The sequence below is a fragment of the Siphateles boraxobius genome, unplaced genomic scaffold (genome assembly GCF_051911475.1).
Source record: "Siphateles boraxobius isolate OS27281-9 unplaced genomic scaffold, OSU_SipBor_1 53, whole genome shotgun sequence".
Taxonomy (NCBI): Eukaryota; Metazoa; Chordata; class Actinopteri; order Cypriniformes; family Leuciscidae; genus Siphateles; species Siphateles boraxobius.
Window position 1 is genome coordinate 13,526,903 of NW_027509175.1, and position 19,403 is coordinate 13,546,305.

The window sequence follows — 19,403 nt, forward strand, 5'->3', positions numbered from 1 at the left end:
GACAATGTAAAGTGTTTTTCACATATACGACACTTTCAATTATTCTACACAGACGTCAGAAGTACAGCACAAACGAACACGTACAGTAGCGTATTCCTGTGTTCACTCAACACAGGGGATTTACAATACGGGAAACAAACATGACAAGTGATGAACGGCACTGTTACATGACAAAGCAGAGGATCGTGATTCAAAGAGCATGCAAATGACACGACCATTATAGTTCAGCTAAAAATATTGTGATCTGGATTCAAACACACACAATCTCATTCCTAAATGACAACGATTTGTTTATGTCTGTTAAACCTTTGACAAACACGATCACAGCGAACATTAAATATATAACAGTTTACAGTAGAAGTTTATTAAACATATAAAAGTTAAAGTTCAGATATAAACACAGATGTCAATGGTAGTGATCAAAATGAAGTAAATTGCCATTTAAAAGTAACTTGACGCTTCAAATAAACATTGTTTCAATTACATTGTTACACCAGTAGGTGGAGACAAGTGACGGTTAAAAATGTATTTGTCATTGAATCATTCATTCAAAAGACGCTGATTCATCCAGTAATGAAACAAGTGAAGTCTATATTCGGTGAGTCATTGAATCTTTCAAGAGATTTGTGCAAAATGCTGATTCATCCAGCAATGAAACAAGTCTTTATTAACAAGTCATTGAATAATTTTCTCAAGAGATTTGATTAAAAACACTGATTCATCCAGTAATGAAACGAGTCTTTATTAACGAGTCATTGAATCATTTACTCAAGAGATTTGATTAAAAACACTGATTCATCCAGTAATGAAACAAGTCTTTATTAACGAGTCATTGAATCATTTACTCCAGATTAAAAACACTGATTCATCCAGTAATGAAACAAGTCTTTATTAACGAGTCATTGAATCATTTACTCCAGAGATTTGATTAAAAACACTGATTCATCCAGTAATGAAACGAGTCTTTATTAACGAGTCATTGAATCATTTACTCAAGAGATTTGATTAAAAACACTGATTCATCCAGTAATGAAACGAGTCTTTATTAACGAGTCATTGAATCATTTACTCCAGAGATTTGATTAAAAACACTGATTCATCCAGTAATGAAGTCAATGATCCAAATTAATTAAATCTATTTTAAATAGACTGCAGCAATTCATATTTTGTCAGAACCTCTAGTAAATTACATTATTTTGTCTATTCAGAATCGTGGGAGAATCGTAATACTCTATTTTAAACCAGTTTATCTAGAATTGTGGAAACAATTCTCACTTATAAACTATTATAAAGTAAATTTCACAACTAATTACAAAGAAACAGCAAGTAACACATTGGATTAATTGATAATAAAACCAAAAAAAAAGAGGATTTTTTAAAGTTTTTAATAAAACAGTGTACCTAAGCCACTATAAAGAAAATGGACGCAGGGCGACGCAAAGAGGACTAAACTTCAATAGTGAGTGGTTTGTTCACTAACACTAACCAGAAGCAGAAATAAACACATTCCAGCACTGATTGAATCTCTGAGATCTGATTCTGTGCTCTGATGTGAGCTATAGAGACGAGTCCCGACAGGTTAACAAGCATCACACACAGTCAGAAAACCCCCGACAGCACTGGAATCTCCTCAACACACACACATCTGAGTCTATCGTGACACTGACAACAGTACATCCAGTGGATGTGATGATAATGAGGTGAGAAATGATCAATAGAGCTTATCAGACGTTCACAAGGCTTTATTCATCAAGGGAACGAGGGAGTGTGAGATGTTCACTGTAACAAACACTTCCTGTGATGGAAGATGATGATGAAAATGACATTTTAATATTGATTTCCATCTACAGTTTGACATTTTGTTTGACAGAAAGGAGTGATATAGATGATGAAAGGAGATTATGCGTCTAATATTTTGAAATATTTTAAGGTTAATATTATAACATTACATAACTAACATAAAATTGAATAAAATATAAAAAATAACTTTACACAATTTACTTAAAACTAATAAAAAATACTTGTACAAAAATTAACTTAATAAAAACTATTAAGTAGATATTTATTTATTAATTAAATAATAATACATCATTATAAATATAATTAAAATAAATTAAAAAACATGTTTATCTATTTTGTATTATTTAGATTAATACATCTACATAAATCAAATAAAAAATAATTCATTAATTTATACTTATTTCACAAAATGTACTTTTATAAAAATACACGTTTATTTAAAAACTTATTTTACACAACTTTCTGAACACAGAATTGCACAGAAACAAGTTTGTCAGTAGATTATTGAACTCACACATGGGTAAATTAGTTATACAAATACTGTAATTGGCAAAATATTGTCTGATTAATATATCAGTACAACAACTACTGTTACTCACCCAAACAGGGTTAGTTAGTTAGCAGTCAATAATCTCACAGATTGCCTTATTTACTGCTCATTTACCACTAACACGACCAACTGGGCACGGTTATCAACAGCAATAATGGCTGACAAAAGCAAAAGAAAGGAATAAAGAAATTGAGCAGGAATAATAGACACTAGAAGCATGGAGAAGAGGATGAGCGGGATAGAGACCAACAGGCTCCAGGGGCCGTCCACAATCACAAACACTGCAATAAAGGGGTCATTCTTTCCTGTCCCGGGCCGAAGTTACTGGTTACACACATTTAAAGTGAATGAGTAATTGAGAAGCGGCTCCTCTGGGGCCTTTAATCCCCCTCGGCTAGCAGTTCCATTACCCGCCCAAACCCTAATTTATGCCTTAACCACTGAACGTCTGCAGCTCTGGTTGTGTTAGCAAACCCTCACTAGGACAATGCAAACACAAACGGCACCGACAAACTCGTATAAAGAACTGGATTTCCATTCCAACGAAAGCTATTAAAACCCACTTACAGAAACATGATGACGAACGCATGGCTATTATATTTAATCTTCCTTGTGTGCTATCTTTAGTTCACCCATTTTTAACAGCTCATCTTGGAAATGTGCAGGAATTATAAAGGGGGAAAAGCTTTGTTGTTGTTGTTGGGTAAAGCTTGTGTTTTAACCATGCACTAATCTGGTTTATGGGTTTGAAACGCACATGAACTGCACTGATACTGGTTCAACAGGTTGACCTTCTTTTGCAGGAAGAATCAACATGACTTTCTCACACTTCGTTTATGTTTTCTCATGTCTCAGAACACAATCTTTCCCAAAGGAAATCGTACAAACATAAAGACAAGGGATCACGTTCACATAACTGTGTTCAGATCAGATCAGCCGTACTAAGAGCTGTACAGTCAGTGAAACGCAATCTATTCTAGAGGATCAAGAAACAATACTACAAATTACAGTGAGATTTTCAAATGTTTGCTAGGAGGTTTCAAAGGCATCTGCGTTTTATTGCTAGGCAGTTTGGACGCCTGCCAGGACATTTTGGTGGTCGCTAGGGCGTTGCTATGCAGCTGTTATGGTGTTCTAAGTGGTTGCTAAGTTTTTGTGCCATTAAGCATATTGCTGTAGTTGCTAGGGTGTTGCTATGGGGTCACAAAGGCATTCTGAGTGGTTTAAACATGTTGCTATGTAGTTTCTAGAGTATTCTCATTGATATGTAGTTGCTAGGATGTTCTGTGATGTTGTCAGGGTTTTCTGGGATGTTATGATGATGCATTTTATTTGTAATGCGCTTTTCTCCAACCCAAAGCGCTACACAGTATATGGTAAACAAATATAAGATAATTAAAAACTTAAATTAAATTAAATTAAAATTATGTGGTCATTAAGGCATTCTGAGTGGTTTAAGCTCATTGATATGTAGCAGCTAGGGTGTTCTGTGATGTTGCTAGAGTGTTGCCAGGGTTTTCTGGGATGTTATGTGGTTGCAAAGGCATTCTAAGAGGTTTAAGCTCATTGCTATGTAGTTGCTAGGGTGTTCTGTGATGTTGCTAGAGTGTTGCCAGGGTTTTCTGGGATGTTATGTGGTTGCTAAGGTATTCTAAGAGGTTTAAGCTCATTGATATGTAGCAGCTAGGGTGTTCTGTGATGTTGCTAGAGTGTTGCCAGGGTTTTCTGGGATGTTATGTGGTCATTAAGGCATTCTAAGAGGTTTAAGCTCATTGCTATGTAGTAGCTAGTGTGTTCTGTGATGTTGCTAGAGTGTTGCCAGGGTTTTCTGGGATGTTATGTGGTCATTAAGGCATTCTGAGTGGTTTAAGCTCATTGCAATGTAGTTGCTAGGGTGTTCTGTGATGTTGCTAGAGTGTTGCCAGGGTTTTCTGGGATGTTATGTGGTTGCAAAGGCATTCTAAGAGGTTTAAGCTCATTGCTATGTAGTTGCTAGGGTGTTCTGTGATGTTGCTAGAGTGTTGCCAGGGTTTTCTGGGATGTTATGTGGTTGCAAAGGCATTCTAAGAGGTTTAAGCTCATTGCTATGTAGTTGCTAGGGTGTTCTGTGATGTTGCTAGAGTGTTGCCAGGGTTTTCTGGGATGTTATGTGGTTGCAAAGGCATTCTAAGAGGTTTAAGCTCATTGCTATGTAGTTGCTAGGGTGTTCTGTGATGTTGCTAGAGTGTTGCCAGGGTTTTCTAGGATGTTATGTGGTTGCAAAGGCATTCTAAGAGGTTTAAGCTCATTGCTATGTAGTTGCTAGGGTGTTCTATGATGTTGCTAGAGTGTTGCCAGGGTTTTCTGGGATGTTATGTGGTTGCTAAGGTATTCTAAGAGTTTTAAGCTCATTGCTATGTAGTTGCTAGGGTGTTCTGGGATTTTGCCAGTGTGTTCTGGAATGTTATGTGGTTGATTAGGCATTCTGAGTGGTTTAAGCCCATTGCTATGTAGTTACTAGGGTGTTGCTATGGCATATGTGAGTGGGTTTTATGCATGTTTCAAACCCTGTCCGCTTGCAGTGCTGAGATTTGAGACAGCTTGTTTTTCTATAATTGACCATTAACAGTTTCTCATGCAAAACTCTCACACTGAATGCTGATAAACAATGAGTGAAAGGGAAACCTCTGCAAAAAGGCCACAGACTGGAAACTTTTACTCTAAGGAAGCACAAAGTAGGAAGCATGCAAAGCACAGAAGGATCGTCACACATGCAGAGATAAACACGAAGAAACGGGAAGTACTTCTGAATCTGAGTCTCATTAAAACCGAAGTGCAAACCAACACATTTCATTGTATGTCTACAAACTCAACCTGACAGAGTGAACGATTAAGGAGAGGCTCACTTCAAAGGACACGCCTGGTTAAAAATAAAAAAAGGTATTTCATGCCTTCCCAAAACAGTTACTTTATTTAAACACGATCATACAAAAATCTTTCTTTTTCCATCCTATACAAACACACACACACACCCTTTATAGAGAACAGAGACAGAAAAGTGAACTAGGAACAATCATTGCAGCGAGGGTTCGTTCCCAGACTCACGCTCGCTGAACTAGTTAACCTGCCTTTCAACTTGTTTGCCTGAAAGTTCCCAGAGATGTGTTCAGCGAAGCGGACACGTGAAACAGAGGGTTCACTGAGACCGACTCAACATACACACATCTGAAGGCACGGATCCACACCGCTGGCCCAGACTCGTACTACACAATAAGTATGGCACTCATCATATCGGCTAAGTACAAACAATACAGAGAATTATTGAAGCTAAAACTAAGGGTGCGTCTCAATCAGCTCCCTAGTTCAGTAGTCAGGACACTGATCAGTAGGGTTGGGTATTGTTTGAATTTTAGATATTTCGATTCCACTTCTGATTCTGCTATTCTGATTCTTATCAATTCCCAGTTTCGATTTCAATGTGGTTAAAAAAAGTCAAAGATATCAAACATAGGTATTTATTCTGTCTTTCTGCCAAACATCCTGTTGCAGTTGAATACCACGAATACTCCGAATACCTGTTTACAAACAAAAAAATACAACTAGCCCTAAGTAATAAACTAGACTAACTAATATACATTTCAAACATTATTAAAGACAAGTATACAGTCAGTAATACAATAAGAACAAATAAGCAAATTAGCACTAGCACAAATAAATAGAACTAAACAAAGTTCAGAAATTGAAATCAAAATGTTAAATAATACTGCATCATTTTTTTTTAAAATAAAATAGATTAATCGTTACTAAAGTTATTCAGTCAAGATCAGAGAGTGATTTTCTTTTCCTCTTGTTCTTTGATTAGCATTAATGACACCGACAGCAGGAATATAAAGCTATTATCACTTTAAAAGCTAATGCACGGATCCAAAATACTGTTACACACGAGTTTTCTTTCTCAACTGTTTACGATCACTTTAGATACCCACTCTGTTTACAAGGATATTTTGACATAATTTTGTGTGCATTTGTCCGTTCAAGCCCAAGACGACGTGAAAGAGAACTCACCTCAGTATTCGAGCACTAAATGAGAAGTGGCTTTTTGTCGCGGCGCTCTGGATGTTCCCAGCAAAGAAAACAGTGCCGGATTGAGTTCTCGTTGTACAATGAAGATGTTGCCATGTCACCATCAGTGTCCCAATGTGTAGTGAGCAAGGGTCCTTAACAGTAACCACGACATACTGACTTAAGTACTTAATGCGCACTACTAGTTTGTGTGTTGTTGAATGATACCTTAAATTAGAAGAGGTGTGTTATTACTCTACTAGGTGGCTCTGTTAACTAACCATCTATTAACCAGCCACAACCCTGGGAAACATGGCACACACCACCCAGAACATCTAAACTACCACAATGTGCAAGTCAATGTGTTTACTTATCAAGATCACTGAAGATAACTGGAGTTTCTGCCAACATATCTACCACCATATTTACATTTATTGTTACTATTTGGTACAAGTCACCACTCAAACATTAAATAATACTTAATATATTAATATAATAAATAATAATTAACATTGTCAATTTGCTAAAAGGATTTCATTGTTGTGAGTAGTGTACTTGCAGTCGATGGATGTAGGTTAGTCGCGTAATCCTTGAGGTTCAGATGTTAGTGGGTTAAGCTGCATTGACTGTGTGTGTGTGTGTGTGTGTGTGTGTGTGTGTGTGTGTGTGTGTGTGTGTGTGTGTGTGTGTGTGTGTGTGTGTGTGTGTGTGTGTGTGTGTGTGTTGGCATCAAGAATTAATGTGACAGGGAAATCCCATAAAGTCCAAATGACTACCTGCACACCCACTTAAAATACATCACTGCTGCTCTTATGAATTTATAGTGAAAAGATAAAGCAAATAAGAAAAAAAAATGTAAATATTGATGTTTCACCTGGTTCTGGGATATTTTTGATAATTGCATACATCAATAACCCCATGCTGTGTTGCATTAACGTTAGTTTGGGGGGGAAAAAAACAGGCTGAGGGGAAAATATGTGATCCTTACAAAACTGTATTGTGGTAATACCATAGTGATGCTATCAAATAATACCAAGGTATTTGAGATAATACAAGTTCAAAAAAACATGCCACAATTACACAAGGATACTGCTGTGTTTTGGATATGGACCAATGCATTCTTGTAAGTGCTTTGGAGTGCTATTTAAATAATCTAGAGTGGTGATTTAACAATACCATGGCACCGCCACAGCAGTTTTTGAAAGATACAACAAAACATGGTATTACCATAGTATTTTTGTTAAACGTAAAAGTACAGAAGATCACTATGGTAAAGCACTACAGTAAATCTTTGATGTGGAAACGTACGATATGACGCGTGGCAGCAGCGGAGGCTCGTGAGATTTAATCGTGTAACCATGGAAACCGCTACAATATATCAGCGTGTCCGGCGATCGTAAGATTAATAGTAACTCTTATTCGCTCGCTGCCGGTTTATAGCGAGCCAATACATTTTCACAGAATCTTACCTTTACTGCTGAATTAATACTCCTTGTGACTGGATATATGCGTTACTACGTTGTTAAACGATATTCCGCGAAAATAAGACGCCGAGCAGCGGCTGGAGTCGCGAAGAATCAGTTTATCGGCGGTTATTTGCGGGAAGCGCTGAAATCCACCGTCTTCCCGGACGCCATGACTGAAGGACTGATCCCGAACTGAACTGATACAATGAAACACCGCCTCCAGCCTCCAACACCCGCACTACAGCCTCACACAGCGCTGATGAGAACAGCGACACCTGGCGGACGCTTCAAACTTTCCCTGGTTACAGTGTTGCCAAGTCCGCGGTTTTCCCGCGAAATTGTGCTTTTTACACTGTTGCCGCGGGTTTTATATACAGTAGTCAACATATGAAGTGAATCAAAACCTTTCATCAAAGTTATATGAATTTTGAACAATGCCCGATTTTGTCTTAGGACAACTTTGAACTTTTTTTGATCCACTTCAAATGTTGACGTCTGTAGTATTATCATCTGATACCATCACAGTAGCCATCTATTGTACTGCCATAGTATTTTTTGTAACATATGGTTAATGGCTATGTAAGCAAAATGGTACAAAAACCATTTAACAGGGATCATTATCAGAACTTTGACAAACGTTCTTCCAGAAACCGTAATATGTTTGTTCAAAGATATCCGGTCTTTAATAATGTAATCAAAACGTTAACGTTCATGGAACTTTTTTTCTGAAGGATTTAGTTGAACGTGCGTCAGACTTTTTTTTTTAAATGTTTGTTTCAGAACGTTCATAAAACATTCAAAAGTAACGTCCACACGTTCTTGGAACGTTTTAAAAATGGTAGGACATCAAAAGGAATTCAAATAAATCGTTTAGGAACATAAAATCCTATGTATAAGTTTTATAAAGTACGGTGATGAGTAACAGCGCAAACAATCTGTGGAAGCAACACTTAGTCTAAAAATGTATTACTATTGATAGTTTAGGTAACTTTATTTAGTGTAGTTACTATAATAACTATAAAAAATGCTTAATTACATGCAACTAACCCTAAACCAAACCTAATCTTAACCATAAAGTAGGCCTGCATACATGCAGTTACTTAATATTTCTCAGTACTTAAATGTTTGTTACAGCGTAACTATACATTGAAATAAAGTGTAACCAGATTTTGTGTAATACATTGGGATATTGAAATAGGAATTATTCAAAAAGGACCCAACAAACTAGATATCTTAGTTCCCAATAAAGTGCATAAATTCCCAACACTGCTCCCAGAGGACTGATACACTTTCAGTCCATTGGTACTGTAATTATGAAATAATAGTTTAGAACCAGCTATGATCTACTATCAGATACATTAAACTTGTATGACAACAAAAGAAAAAGTCTTTAAATATTCCAAAACATTATTCTGACACTACTTTTGCCCAAAAGAACATCTAAAATTCATCTTTATTTGATCCTATTAATGTTTCCAATTCGAATCCTGTGCATATTCCTGTTGGACAGAACTTTTACTTTATCTTAAGTAAATGACAAAGTTTATTTGGTCAAACCCCAGTATTGGAGAAAAGCAGCACAAGCTTTAGATGTACTTCTGAAAACTACATAAACACTGATGGTGACAAGATAACATCTTTTCCTATTTACTCAATCTTTTTCTCTAGTTACTGCTGTAAAACCAATATAACTTATCTATTTCCTGCTGTAAAACCATAAAAGACCAATGTGAACAGCTTCTAGTTTCTGCATCTTGCAAACTATGATTAAAAACAAGCATTTAAGTGAGAAAATTACTGCTAACTGTCGAGGTTTGGTTCAGTTGGATTAATGTAACGTTATAAATTCACATTTTAATTGAATTGAATGTAAATAAGCAAACAGGATTCCTTTGCATGTAGACAAATGAAACACTGACGCAGGGTTCATCATGTCTTGCAGCTTTAATACTGAAAGTGTTGTAAAATGATGAACCAGGATAGATTGAATATCATACAAATGTTCCATGAATATGTGACCACCAATAAGCCAACTGGCTTCAGACTTTTGCATTTCCTTCATATCAGAAGCCCTGAACCCAGAGTCCCGGTTTTCCCATGTTGTTTATTTCATTGCATGGATTAAGAGAGCCAATGACACGGACATCATGAGCAAAGGAGGAGCAAACCCATGCCCATCTCTCCCAAACATCACCACCGGCCCTCGGGACCGGCGTCGAAGAGAACAAAACAAAAACCTGAAAGAAAACAAAAAAGTCGACGATAAGACCGCTGAATCATCGCTCTATTGCATTCGAGCTCAACCAACACGAGTCCATTTCAGACACTTCGTCTCCGAGTCGTAGAAAACAGCTTCGGCTAGGATCGACAGACACACGAGTTGTGACAAAACAACTATAACTGATCTCGTAAGGGAGAAAAGCACAATTTCTACACCAGAAATTCTTAAAGAACTACGATGGATGACGGTTAGATTCATTTCATACCCCTAATCCCCCCCACATCGACTCAAGATGAGGGTTTGTGAAGCCGTTGGCCCTTTTTGAAGTGAGACACACACACACGAGCTGGAGCCTTGGCCCGGTTGTTAAAGACTTTGAGATATTAGGTCCAGGCGGCTCAGAGGCCCAACACAGACTCAAGTCACATGACCATTCATTGTTCGAAAAAGGGAAAGGGCCAAAAATCTAGATGTGGAATTCCAGGTGCAAAGTTTTTTTTAATCCTCAGTAGATGGGCTGTTTTACAGGGTTAAGGCTTCGCTCGTTCACTCAGGCCGAGTTCAGGAGGTCCTGGATGGCCTTCTGCTGGGTCTCATTGAGTGCTGATACACACTGCGTCCAGAGGCCTCCAGAAACCTGAAAACATCAAGCACAGTCACGTATTTGACTCTGAAATATCATGCAAATTCTGCTTGGGACAACCTAGAGCCAAAAAAAGTCAAGCTTGACTAGGATATGCATGTGTATTTGCTCAGAAATGGCAGACTTTTATCCATTACAAATTGTGAAATGGATTAATTAATTTTCAGTATTTGTGATTTAAATTTGAAATGTTAACTTGTATTATAATACTGATTGATAAGACTTAAAAGAACAAAGATAATGTGATTTAAATGCGTCAATACAGCAACATGACAAGGGTGACTAAAATCAGATATTACATATACAATATATGCTTTTATATGTTTTCAGTATAAAACATTTTACAATATTTCCATATAAAGTGACATTGATTAAAATATACATATTTTCAAATCACCCCTTTGATGCACTTTTATCAAGATAAATTGAACATTTTAAAAGAGAGGCTTTCCGATTAGAGAAACCATCAGTTTGAACAGTCATTGCTTTAATTATTTTAAATATTTAATGCATGAAAACAGTAAAAATCCTGTTTAAAATCTGTAAACACCAATATAACAAAAGCATAATGCTTATCCCGCGCTGAAAGCATTATTTCTAGAATTTTGCACTTCTGCATTAATTTAAGGTTGTGCCTGTAATAAAGCAGTTTGTTCATATTAAAATAACATGAAACTCACTTGTACTTGACGAATAACGTTGGCCAATCGTTTGCTGCAGTCGCCATCACCTTTAATCGATTCATTGGCAACGCCGTCAGCGATTATGGTGAAAATCTTGGGAAGGTTTGTATTATCAGGTCCGAGAACAATGGGATTGTTACTGCGGGAGGAAACGACATTAAACTCAAACCGGCATCCAAAACTCCCAGAGTTCACATCAGGCAACAGACACTCACCTTTCAATGAGGTCACAGAGATAGTTAAACGTGTGGACCGCCTCCTCTTTATCCTCGTTGAGTGGCAGCCAGGACAGCCAATGGGGAAGGACTTCAGTGACGTTGACACACTCTGGGCGGTACTTCATGACTTTGGCCACAGCCGAGATGCAGTTCTCTGTGGCGTTGACGTTTTCTTTAACTCTGGAGTCTGCAGACTGGATCACACCCACAAGCAGCGGGACGGCCTCTGAAACAATGACAACATGCTTCAATATAAACACTGACGTAAGGCCCAATGATGTCCACGACCCAGAAAACACAGATGGAATCAAGTCACGAATGGAACATGTTAAAATTAAAGCGCAAAAGACTGCCATTTAAATCTGGAGTCTGCATGTTCTGTGAGAATGACTACACACACACTGAAGCACGTGGTGTTTTCAGCATCTGCAGTCTCACTATACGAGAACATGAACTGCATTTCACCGTTTCATTTGAAAACAGATTTCATTTTCATCAGATGCACACAGAAAGCAAAAGATCTTCACTACAAAGACACCAAAACTGACAGATATATTACTATTGTACAGTAGAATATACTTAAATACTCATAATAATTAGTTAAATCTTTAAGAATCTCAGAATTTGATTCCATGTTTTAATATTAACTAATTTGCATCACTTTAATTGCCCAAACATAATGAATCCTTATATTTCTTAAACAAGGGCATAAAACAATGATTTAATCTTTGAAAATGTAATTGAATTGATTACTACAGTTTGATATAATTTTATTAAAATCATAAATCCAAGACAACAGAATAGCTGAAAATAATAGGCCCCCATTACTGAAATTAATTCAGACTAAACCATTAAAATTAAAAAAGAATTTGGGAAAAATAACTTTGTTAAACTTGTAATAACGAAATTTACAATTTTCTTTAAAATAATTATTTCAATTAGATTGCTTATTGACTACTACAATTTAATTTTAGCCATTAAAAAGCATAATTCGTTCCAATTAAATTGTTATTGTATAAGTCTCATTTCAATTAAATAGATATGCTTCTTGACTAACTAAAAATGTAATTAAACTTGACTTTCTAGGGCCCTAAATGTGCAATTTCTATTTTCAGCTTGAAGTGCAGCAACGGAGGACACACACACACACACACACACACCTGTGAACGCAGGCCTGTAGTTTTCTCCTCCAAACTGAGCCATGACCCCGACACCGTAAGCGGCCGCTTGCCTGACCTCCGGGCTCGTGTCACACAGCGACTGCATCATGGGCCGCAGGAAGCACTCGGCGTATTTAAAGGACGATGGACTGCAGTGTTCGACTATGTCATCGAATATGCAGAGGCCCCACTGTCTGTCGGCCCAGGGTCTGTGTGGACACTGTCAGGAACACAACATGAGGATAACGTTAATAACAAGCAGAGTTTAACTGACGCTCTGGGGTGCGTTTCCCAAAAGCATCGTTAGCCAACTATGGACACATGTTCAACGAGTCTGTTCGTTGGAAATACGGTTTCAGGAAACACAAACAGCATCGCAAAGTTGTGTTTGGAAGGACAGCTCTCGACCTGTGGTTAAAAACCGTTTATTGTTTGCATGACATGTGGACTCAATAAATCCTTATATTGAGCAAAATAAGCAAGGTGACATTCAGTACAATCTAGATCTTATATTTAGAATACATACAAATGTCATTTACGCATTTCAGTTTGTCAAGAGATTTAAAGCACCGTTTTTGAAGAGTGTGCATGTGTGAACGTGCTCGACTATGTAAGAACGAGCCTATTATTGAATCTGGAAATAAAGCAAAATAACTGAGGAAATTGAGAATTAGTCCTCAGATGCCATGTCTGTAATCCATAGCAAACTTAATTTGATCTCAAACAGATTCATAAAAGTAGTTATTACACGGATCTGTGGAATGCTTGATTCTGATTGGTCAATAGCGCCATCCAGTGTTAAGTTATTCCCAGATAACAAACACAGGCTCATCCGGGTGACTGAAGTACGCCTGCTAGGAACGTCTTCTCTTCATGGAAGTTTTGCATTTGGTGAGCTAATAGAATATTAAAACTCAGTAAATCAATATTTTGTATACAGTTATTTAACCTTTTAAGCACTGAAGCCATTTTTGAGTTGTTTTGTCTGAGAGACACGCATAAAAGTACAGACTCATAACTCCAAAACTGTAACAAGGAGAGTCAAAAGGGAGGTATTGTTTGATAGAACACTTTTCAAATTTTTTGAAAATATAAATTACATTTGGACATTTTCCTGCCGAGAAACTGCTGATAAAAGACAAAAAATAAATATAATTTTTATTATGATTTTGCATATCTTTCTTATTTGACATAATAACTCAGGAAGGAAATAAGGTAGGTGGAAAATTCTTTTTTGGTGAATTCACTCTACATGTGAGCTGCATCTGGATAAAATTGTGTGGTGATTGGATAAAGGAATCAAAAGTTACAGCATTTGGAACCAAGACAGGCTTTTTGTTCAGTCATTGACGCCCACTAATGGGCATTTTTAAAATTGTTCCTCCATGGAGAATATCTTGTCATAAACACAATAGATTATGTTCATTTTGGGCTCATTTTAATTGTAATAGTATGCTGTAAAAAATGATGTGCCATTTTCAACGATCTGTGAATGTTTCATGAGCTGTATTATGTTTTTGGCACATTGCAGTACAGAGAATTTATTTTTTTCATAATCTCTAAAATACTTTTTTTTACTATTTATTAGCAAATAACTAAGCAATACTTAGATGTTCAAATTGGCTACATTCACTATTAAGTTCAGACTCTAAGCTTTCAAATGACACCTATTTTGTGTTAATCAAGGCAATATTTTTGAAAAATATGATAATTAATATTTTCGCAGCCAGGTGGCCTCCACGGGCGGTGGCCTCAGAGTTAGAGGGACTACTCAGCACTCGTTCAGAGTTGATCGAAGTTGTTAGATGCTTTAAAAAGCTGAGATTCTAAGCTTTAAGATGATACATATTTTGTGTTATCCCACGTTTGAAAAAAGCACGGATGGCTCCGGAAACATTGGAAAACACATTGCATCCCGGAAAGATGAGAGACATGTTTTTTAGCCAAGCATGCATCACTTCGTGAGGTATATCTCGTGATCAACGAAATGGATCATGTTGTGTTTGGGCTCTTTGTAATCGTGAGAATCTGCTGTCAATAAAGATGTTCGATTTTTCACAATCCATGCATGTTTCATGGAGTTATGAGCTGAAACGTCACATCAAAACAACATAGCATCACTGCTACTGCTACTTCATTGGTGCGCATAGTGCAATGTCATGTGTTAGAAGTCCATAAGGAATATCTTTAGATCTGAGTGATGGATTATGGTGAGTTTGGGCTCTTTTTAATCTTAACAATCTGCTGTAAATAATGTGCCATTTTACACGATTTATGCATGCTTCATTGAGTTATGAGTGAAATCGCGGCATTAGTGCTCCATCTATATACAAGGCTCTATGTGCGCCTGTGGGGGTGCGTGTGTTACAACTCCATTAGGAATATCTTAAGATCTGAGTGATGGATTATGCTGTGTTTGGGCTCTTTTTAATCGTGAGAGTCTGCTGAAAATAATGTTGTGCAATATCCTACGATCTGTGCATGTTTCATGAAGTTATAAGCGAAAAACCAACGCGAGTGCTTCACCAGTATACACTTGGCTAGGTACGTCTGTGGTATTTTTTGTGTTGGAACGCCATGAGGAATATCTTTAGATCTGATTTATGGAATATATTGAGTTTGGGCTCTTTTTAATCGTGAGCCCCTGCTGTAAATAACGATAGGTCATTTTACATGATCGATGTATCTTTCATGAAGATACGAGTGAAAAGGCCAAGTCTAAGCTACCTTGCTTGGCTACGTGCGTCTGTGGATTTTCTTTGTGGTAGAAATCCATGAGGAATATCTTTAGTTCTGAGTGATGGATTATGTTAAGTTTAGACTCATTTTAATCGTAAGAATCTGCTGTAAATAATGATGCGTCATTTCCCACAATCGGAGTATGTTTAATGAAGTTACGAACGGAAATGTGCCTTAAATTATGCATCCTTATCTGATTCACATATGGTCTCTTGAGGGGCTTCTTGTACAAAACCTCACTCAAGTTTAGTAAAAAGCCCGAAACAATTGAGACCTTTCAAATGACATATGGCACATGACTATCTGAGCTGTATGATGTATTTGACATATTGTAGTATGTACTACTTCATAAATTATGAAAACTTTTTTTCTATTTATCAGCAAATAACTCATCACTACTTTGAATGTAGTCAATTTTATAACTTCCTTTGTAAATTTCAGACTCTAAGCTTTCAAATGACACCTATTTTAAGTTGATCAAGGTAATATTTTTGAAAAATATTATTATTATTTTTTATCGAAGTTAGGTGGCGCCAGCTGGCGGTACACTCCGTTTTAGAGGGATTACTCAGCACTCGTTAGAGGCCCCTCGTTTGATCATATTGCACATCTCTTATCTCCATAATTTTGGTGAAATGCTATGACTGTAAAACCCATCTCTTGAATGTCCGTCTAGTTTGAAATTGCCGCGCTCCAACTGCTCTCCGCAGATGCCTTGCGTTTAAAGAGCAAATAAAATTTCAAAACAGATCAATATTTCGTGTCTAACCATTTACTTATGTGGCAAGTAGCCGTGTAAAAAGCGGGATAATGTACATCGAGCCGGTTGTTCTGTCAGAATAAACCCCCTTCAGGCGGTTCAAGATCACCCTGTCGGGGTTTATTTTGAGAGAACAACCAGCTGGATGTACATTATCCCTTACTAATCACTCCACCAGCGTGACATTAACCAACGTGGTTGAACGTCCAATTTGCGACAATATTGTGATTAGGGATGGGAATCGAGAACCGGTTGTTCTTCAGAACCGGTGCCCAGTGAACCAATTCCATGGAAACGTTAGTATGCCTGCTTAACGATTCCGTTCGTTGCAAATCTGTCATGATGTCACACAGGCGCTGCGTTGTTTTGGTTCAGAACGCAGCAAACATGGCATCGAGGCAGAAGCGCTCTAGTTTGGTTACATTTTATGCGAAAAGACGACAATATGATGCGCCATGAAGGGCTTAATTCAAACTTCATTCACGCACACATATATGAAACACGTATACCAAGTAGTCAAACATACATGTACACCGCTGAATGCTCAAACAAATGCATTTGAAATGCACAACGACACACCTAAAGTCGCTCACGCACATACACGCAAACTCTACACACACACGAGATGCGTGGAACTCCACGCCCACTCATATGAGACGCGCGCACACACACACACACACTCAACTACCTCCAATATGCAGAAACATTTGGCCACACACAGCATGAACAGACTTTAATCACATGAAACTTAAACTGGAATCTCACTGTTTCTGTCACTGCGACTTCACGAACAGGCGAACACACGCACACACATCACTTTGGAAGTAAAATTGAAAATTGAGGATGCAGTGCATGTAATGCATCGAGATATCGAATTGAATCGATGACATAATCGTAATCGAACTGAACCATGAGACCAGTGTAGGTTCACACCCCTAATACTCTGTGCTGTCAGCGAGTTAATTAACAAACAAATAAGTTAAGTTATAAGTTCAATAAGTTAATATAAACAAACTTGTACTTATTCCCTCACCCAATGAGAATCGATAAGCAATATCGATAATGGAATCGGAATTAGTGCTGGGCTGTTTGACCAAAAATGTATATCACGTTTTTTTTCAAAATTATGCCGGTTTTCCGGTTTACGACGTTTTTTTTTTTCATGCATAATCAGGTGTTCAAAGCATTTTCTACTGGTTGAGAGAGGAATTACTGCAGTAAATTGACTTAGGATGGTCTATTTTACTGTCATTAGTGAATATTGTAGAATAGAATAGCGCCCAGTATAACCTAAAATTTTTATTTCTTAACGTTCTAATAACCAGGAAGAAACGTTAATACAACGTTTATATAACGGGATGATGTTCTTATAACCAAGCAAGAACGTTAATACAACGTTTATATAACGTTCTTATGATGTTTTGAATGGAGTTCTTATAACCAAGAAATAACGTTAATACAACGTCTAAAAAACTGGACATTTTGAATGTTCCTAGAACATTCAGAAATAACGTTAACGTTTTTATAACTTAATGGGAACGTTGTGAAAACATTCTTATAACCTAAAATTGTTAGCTGGGGAAGAGGAGAGATTCGCGATTGCACTGAACACGTTTTAAGTGCAGGATTCTCTGAGCGAGCCCAGAGAAAATAGACATATTTTAATAAGAGCAGCGTGTATCTGAAAGCGCGGCACATTATATTCCGCGCGCGAGCAGAGAGATTCGCGCTCGCGCATTATATTAATGTACTTTCGCGCTACAATAATGCGCTCCGCATCCATCGTCCATGTAACGTAACAGAGCACTGCTGTTTGTTTACCCTCACTCGTCGCTGCTTAGAAGTGCAACATTGTAAAGGGTCCGTCTGAAACACCGGTATGGCGGTTTATTCAAAATCAAAATCGTGACAAAAATATAAACCGGTTTTCGGTTTGAACCGGTTTATCGCCCAGCACTAATCGGAATAGTTAAATTCTTATCAATTTTCATCGTTAACTGTGATTAACTAAGTTGATTCCTTCAACGATGCATCGTACTATGATAGTGAAGCAGCGTTACACAGTCATACGGGAAACACTCCAGAAGCCTGAATGAGTTGACTCACGATCAGATTGACGATGAGCTGCAGCAGCTGCTCGAACCACGGGAGAACCTTCTCTCTGTAACTGCTGAAGAGCGAGTGCAGGATGTCCGACACCTTGGTCAAGATGTAAACGTCATTCTCATCCTGAAACACACGTGACAAACATGGAGATCAAGAGGAGCTTTAAAATGAGGGACAAAAAAACATTCAGAACCTGTTATGGCGCTTCACTACACAGTATCAGCTCGACTTGACTCTCCTTTGTTTGGTTTTCCACTGTGTAAAAGTTGTACCTGTACCTGCTGTCGGGTACTTTTTTCGCATCACCTCCGACGAGGTTCTAAGCGGGCTGAGGCGATACTAAAATGTGACGTGAAAACACTGCAGACTGCTGATTGGTCAGAGAGAATCGTCATGATTCACCATATCATTGTATGCGCCAGACAAAGCTATTTTTTTCAGCAGTGTTTCGTTTTGATGCCCTCAGCCTCTCCTGAAACAATGTTTGTCTTCTTGCTGTGACAAATAGCCACATCCCAAGGATCAAACACATCCTGTGTGTCGCGTAGTTCCTGTGGCGTTGCTATGACGACCAGGTACTATTGTGGAGGTACTATCCGTAATGGAAAACGGAGTGAAAAGCGAGCCGAGCTGATACTGGTAATGGAAAAGCGCCACTAGATGAACAAGCTCACCTCATCTTGTAACGTCTCCTCGACCTGCTCGTCATAGTCTTCATCTTGTCGTTTGGCTGCAGAGAAGAGATACAAGCAGTGTAAATGAGTTTCGGGCTGTTTTTAGAAATATGACGTGCTTAAGGATGTGCGAGACTAGTTGACTAAATGACACTGCTGCTGATCGTCGACTTTAACGTTTAAACTGAAGACTAGTCGGTTGCAAAATTTCAATGAAAGTCTGAAAGAACTAGAGATGTGTGCAACGACTAATTAATTTAAAAAATTGAGCATTAAAGATTGCAATGGGATGATAAAATAAATTAAAAAGTGTTTGATACTGCCTTTAAAGGAAAATAAATC

At 37.7% G+C, this 19,403-nt stretch overlaps 2 protein-coding genes across 9 annotated transcripts in view; both read right to left on the reverse strand.

Moving 5' to 3' along the window:
* farp1 (FERM, RhoGEF (ARHGEF) and pleckstrin domain protein 1 (chondrocyte-derived)) overlaps nucleotides 1-8,056 on the reverse strand; it is an 88,616-nt gene extending 80,560 nt beyond the window's left edge. For 6 of the 8 annotated variants that reach the window (XR_013195443.1, XR_013195442.1, XR_013195441.1 and 3 more), the window contains exon 1: nucleotides 7,861-8,040. The gene's annotated coding sequence lies outside the window, so the exon portion shown is untranslated. Of the gene's footprint in view, nucleotides 1-7,860 lie in introns of all 8 variants that reach the window. The other 2 variants (XM_077205405.1, XM_077205403.1) reach the window with 2 other exon arrangements.
* Nucleotides 8,057-9,782: 1,726 nt separating this feature from the next.
* The window catches only part of kpnb3 (karyopherin (importin) beta 3), a 28,252-nt gene continuing 18,631 nt past the window's right edge, over nucleotides 9,783-19,403 (reverse strand). The window contains exons 21-26 of the mRNA XM_077205408.1: nucleotides 19,062-19,117; nucleotides 18,388-18,510; nucleotides 12,783-13,002; nucleotides 11,620-11,848; nucleotides 11,402-11,543; nucleotides 9,783-10,715 (exon numbers count right to left, since the gene is read on the reverse strand). Of these exons, the coding sequence (XP_077061523.1) occupies nucleotides 10,629-10,715; nucleotides 11,402-11,543; nucleotides 11,620-11,848; nucleotides 12,783-13,002; nucleotides 18,388-18,510; nucleotides 19,062-19,117 (857 nt within the window). The 3' untranslated portion in view covers nucleotides 9,783-10,628. The remainder of the gene's footprint in view (nucleotides 10,716-11,401; nucleotides 11,544-11,619; nucleotides 11,849-12,782; nucleotides 13,003-18,387; nucleotides 18,511-19,061; nucleotides 19,118-19,403) is intronic.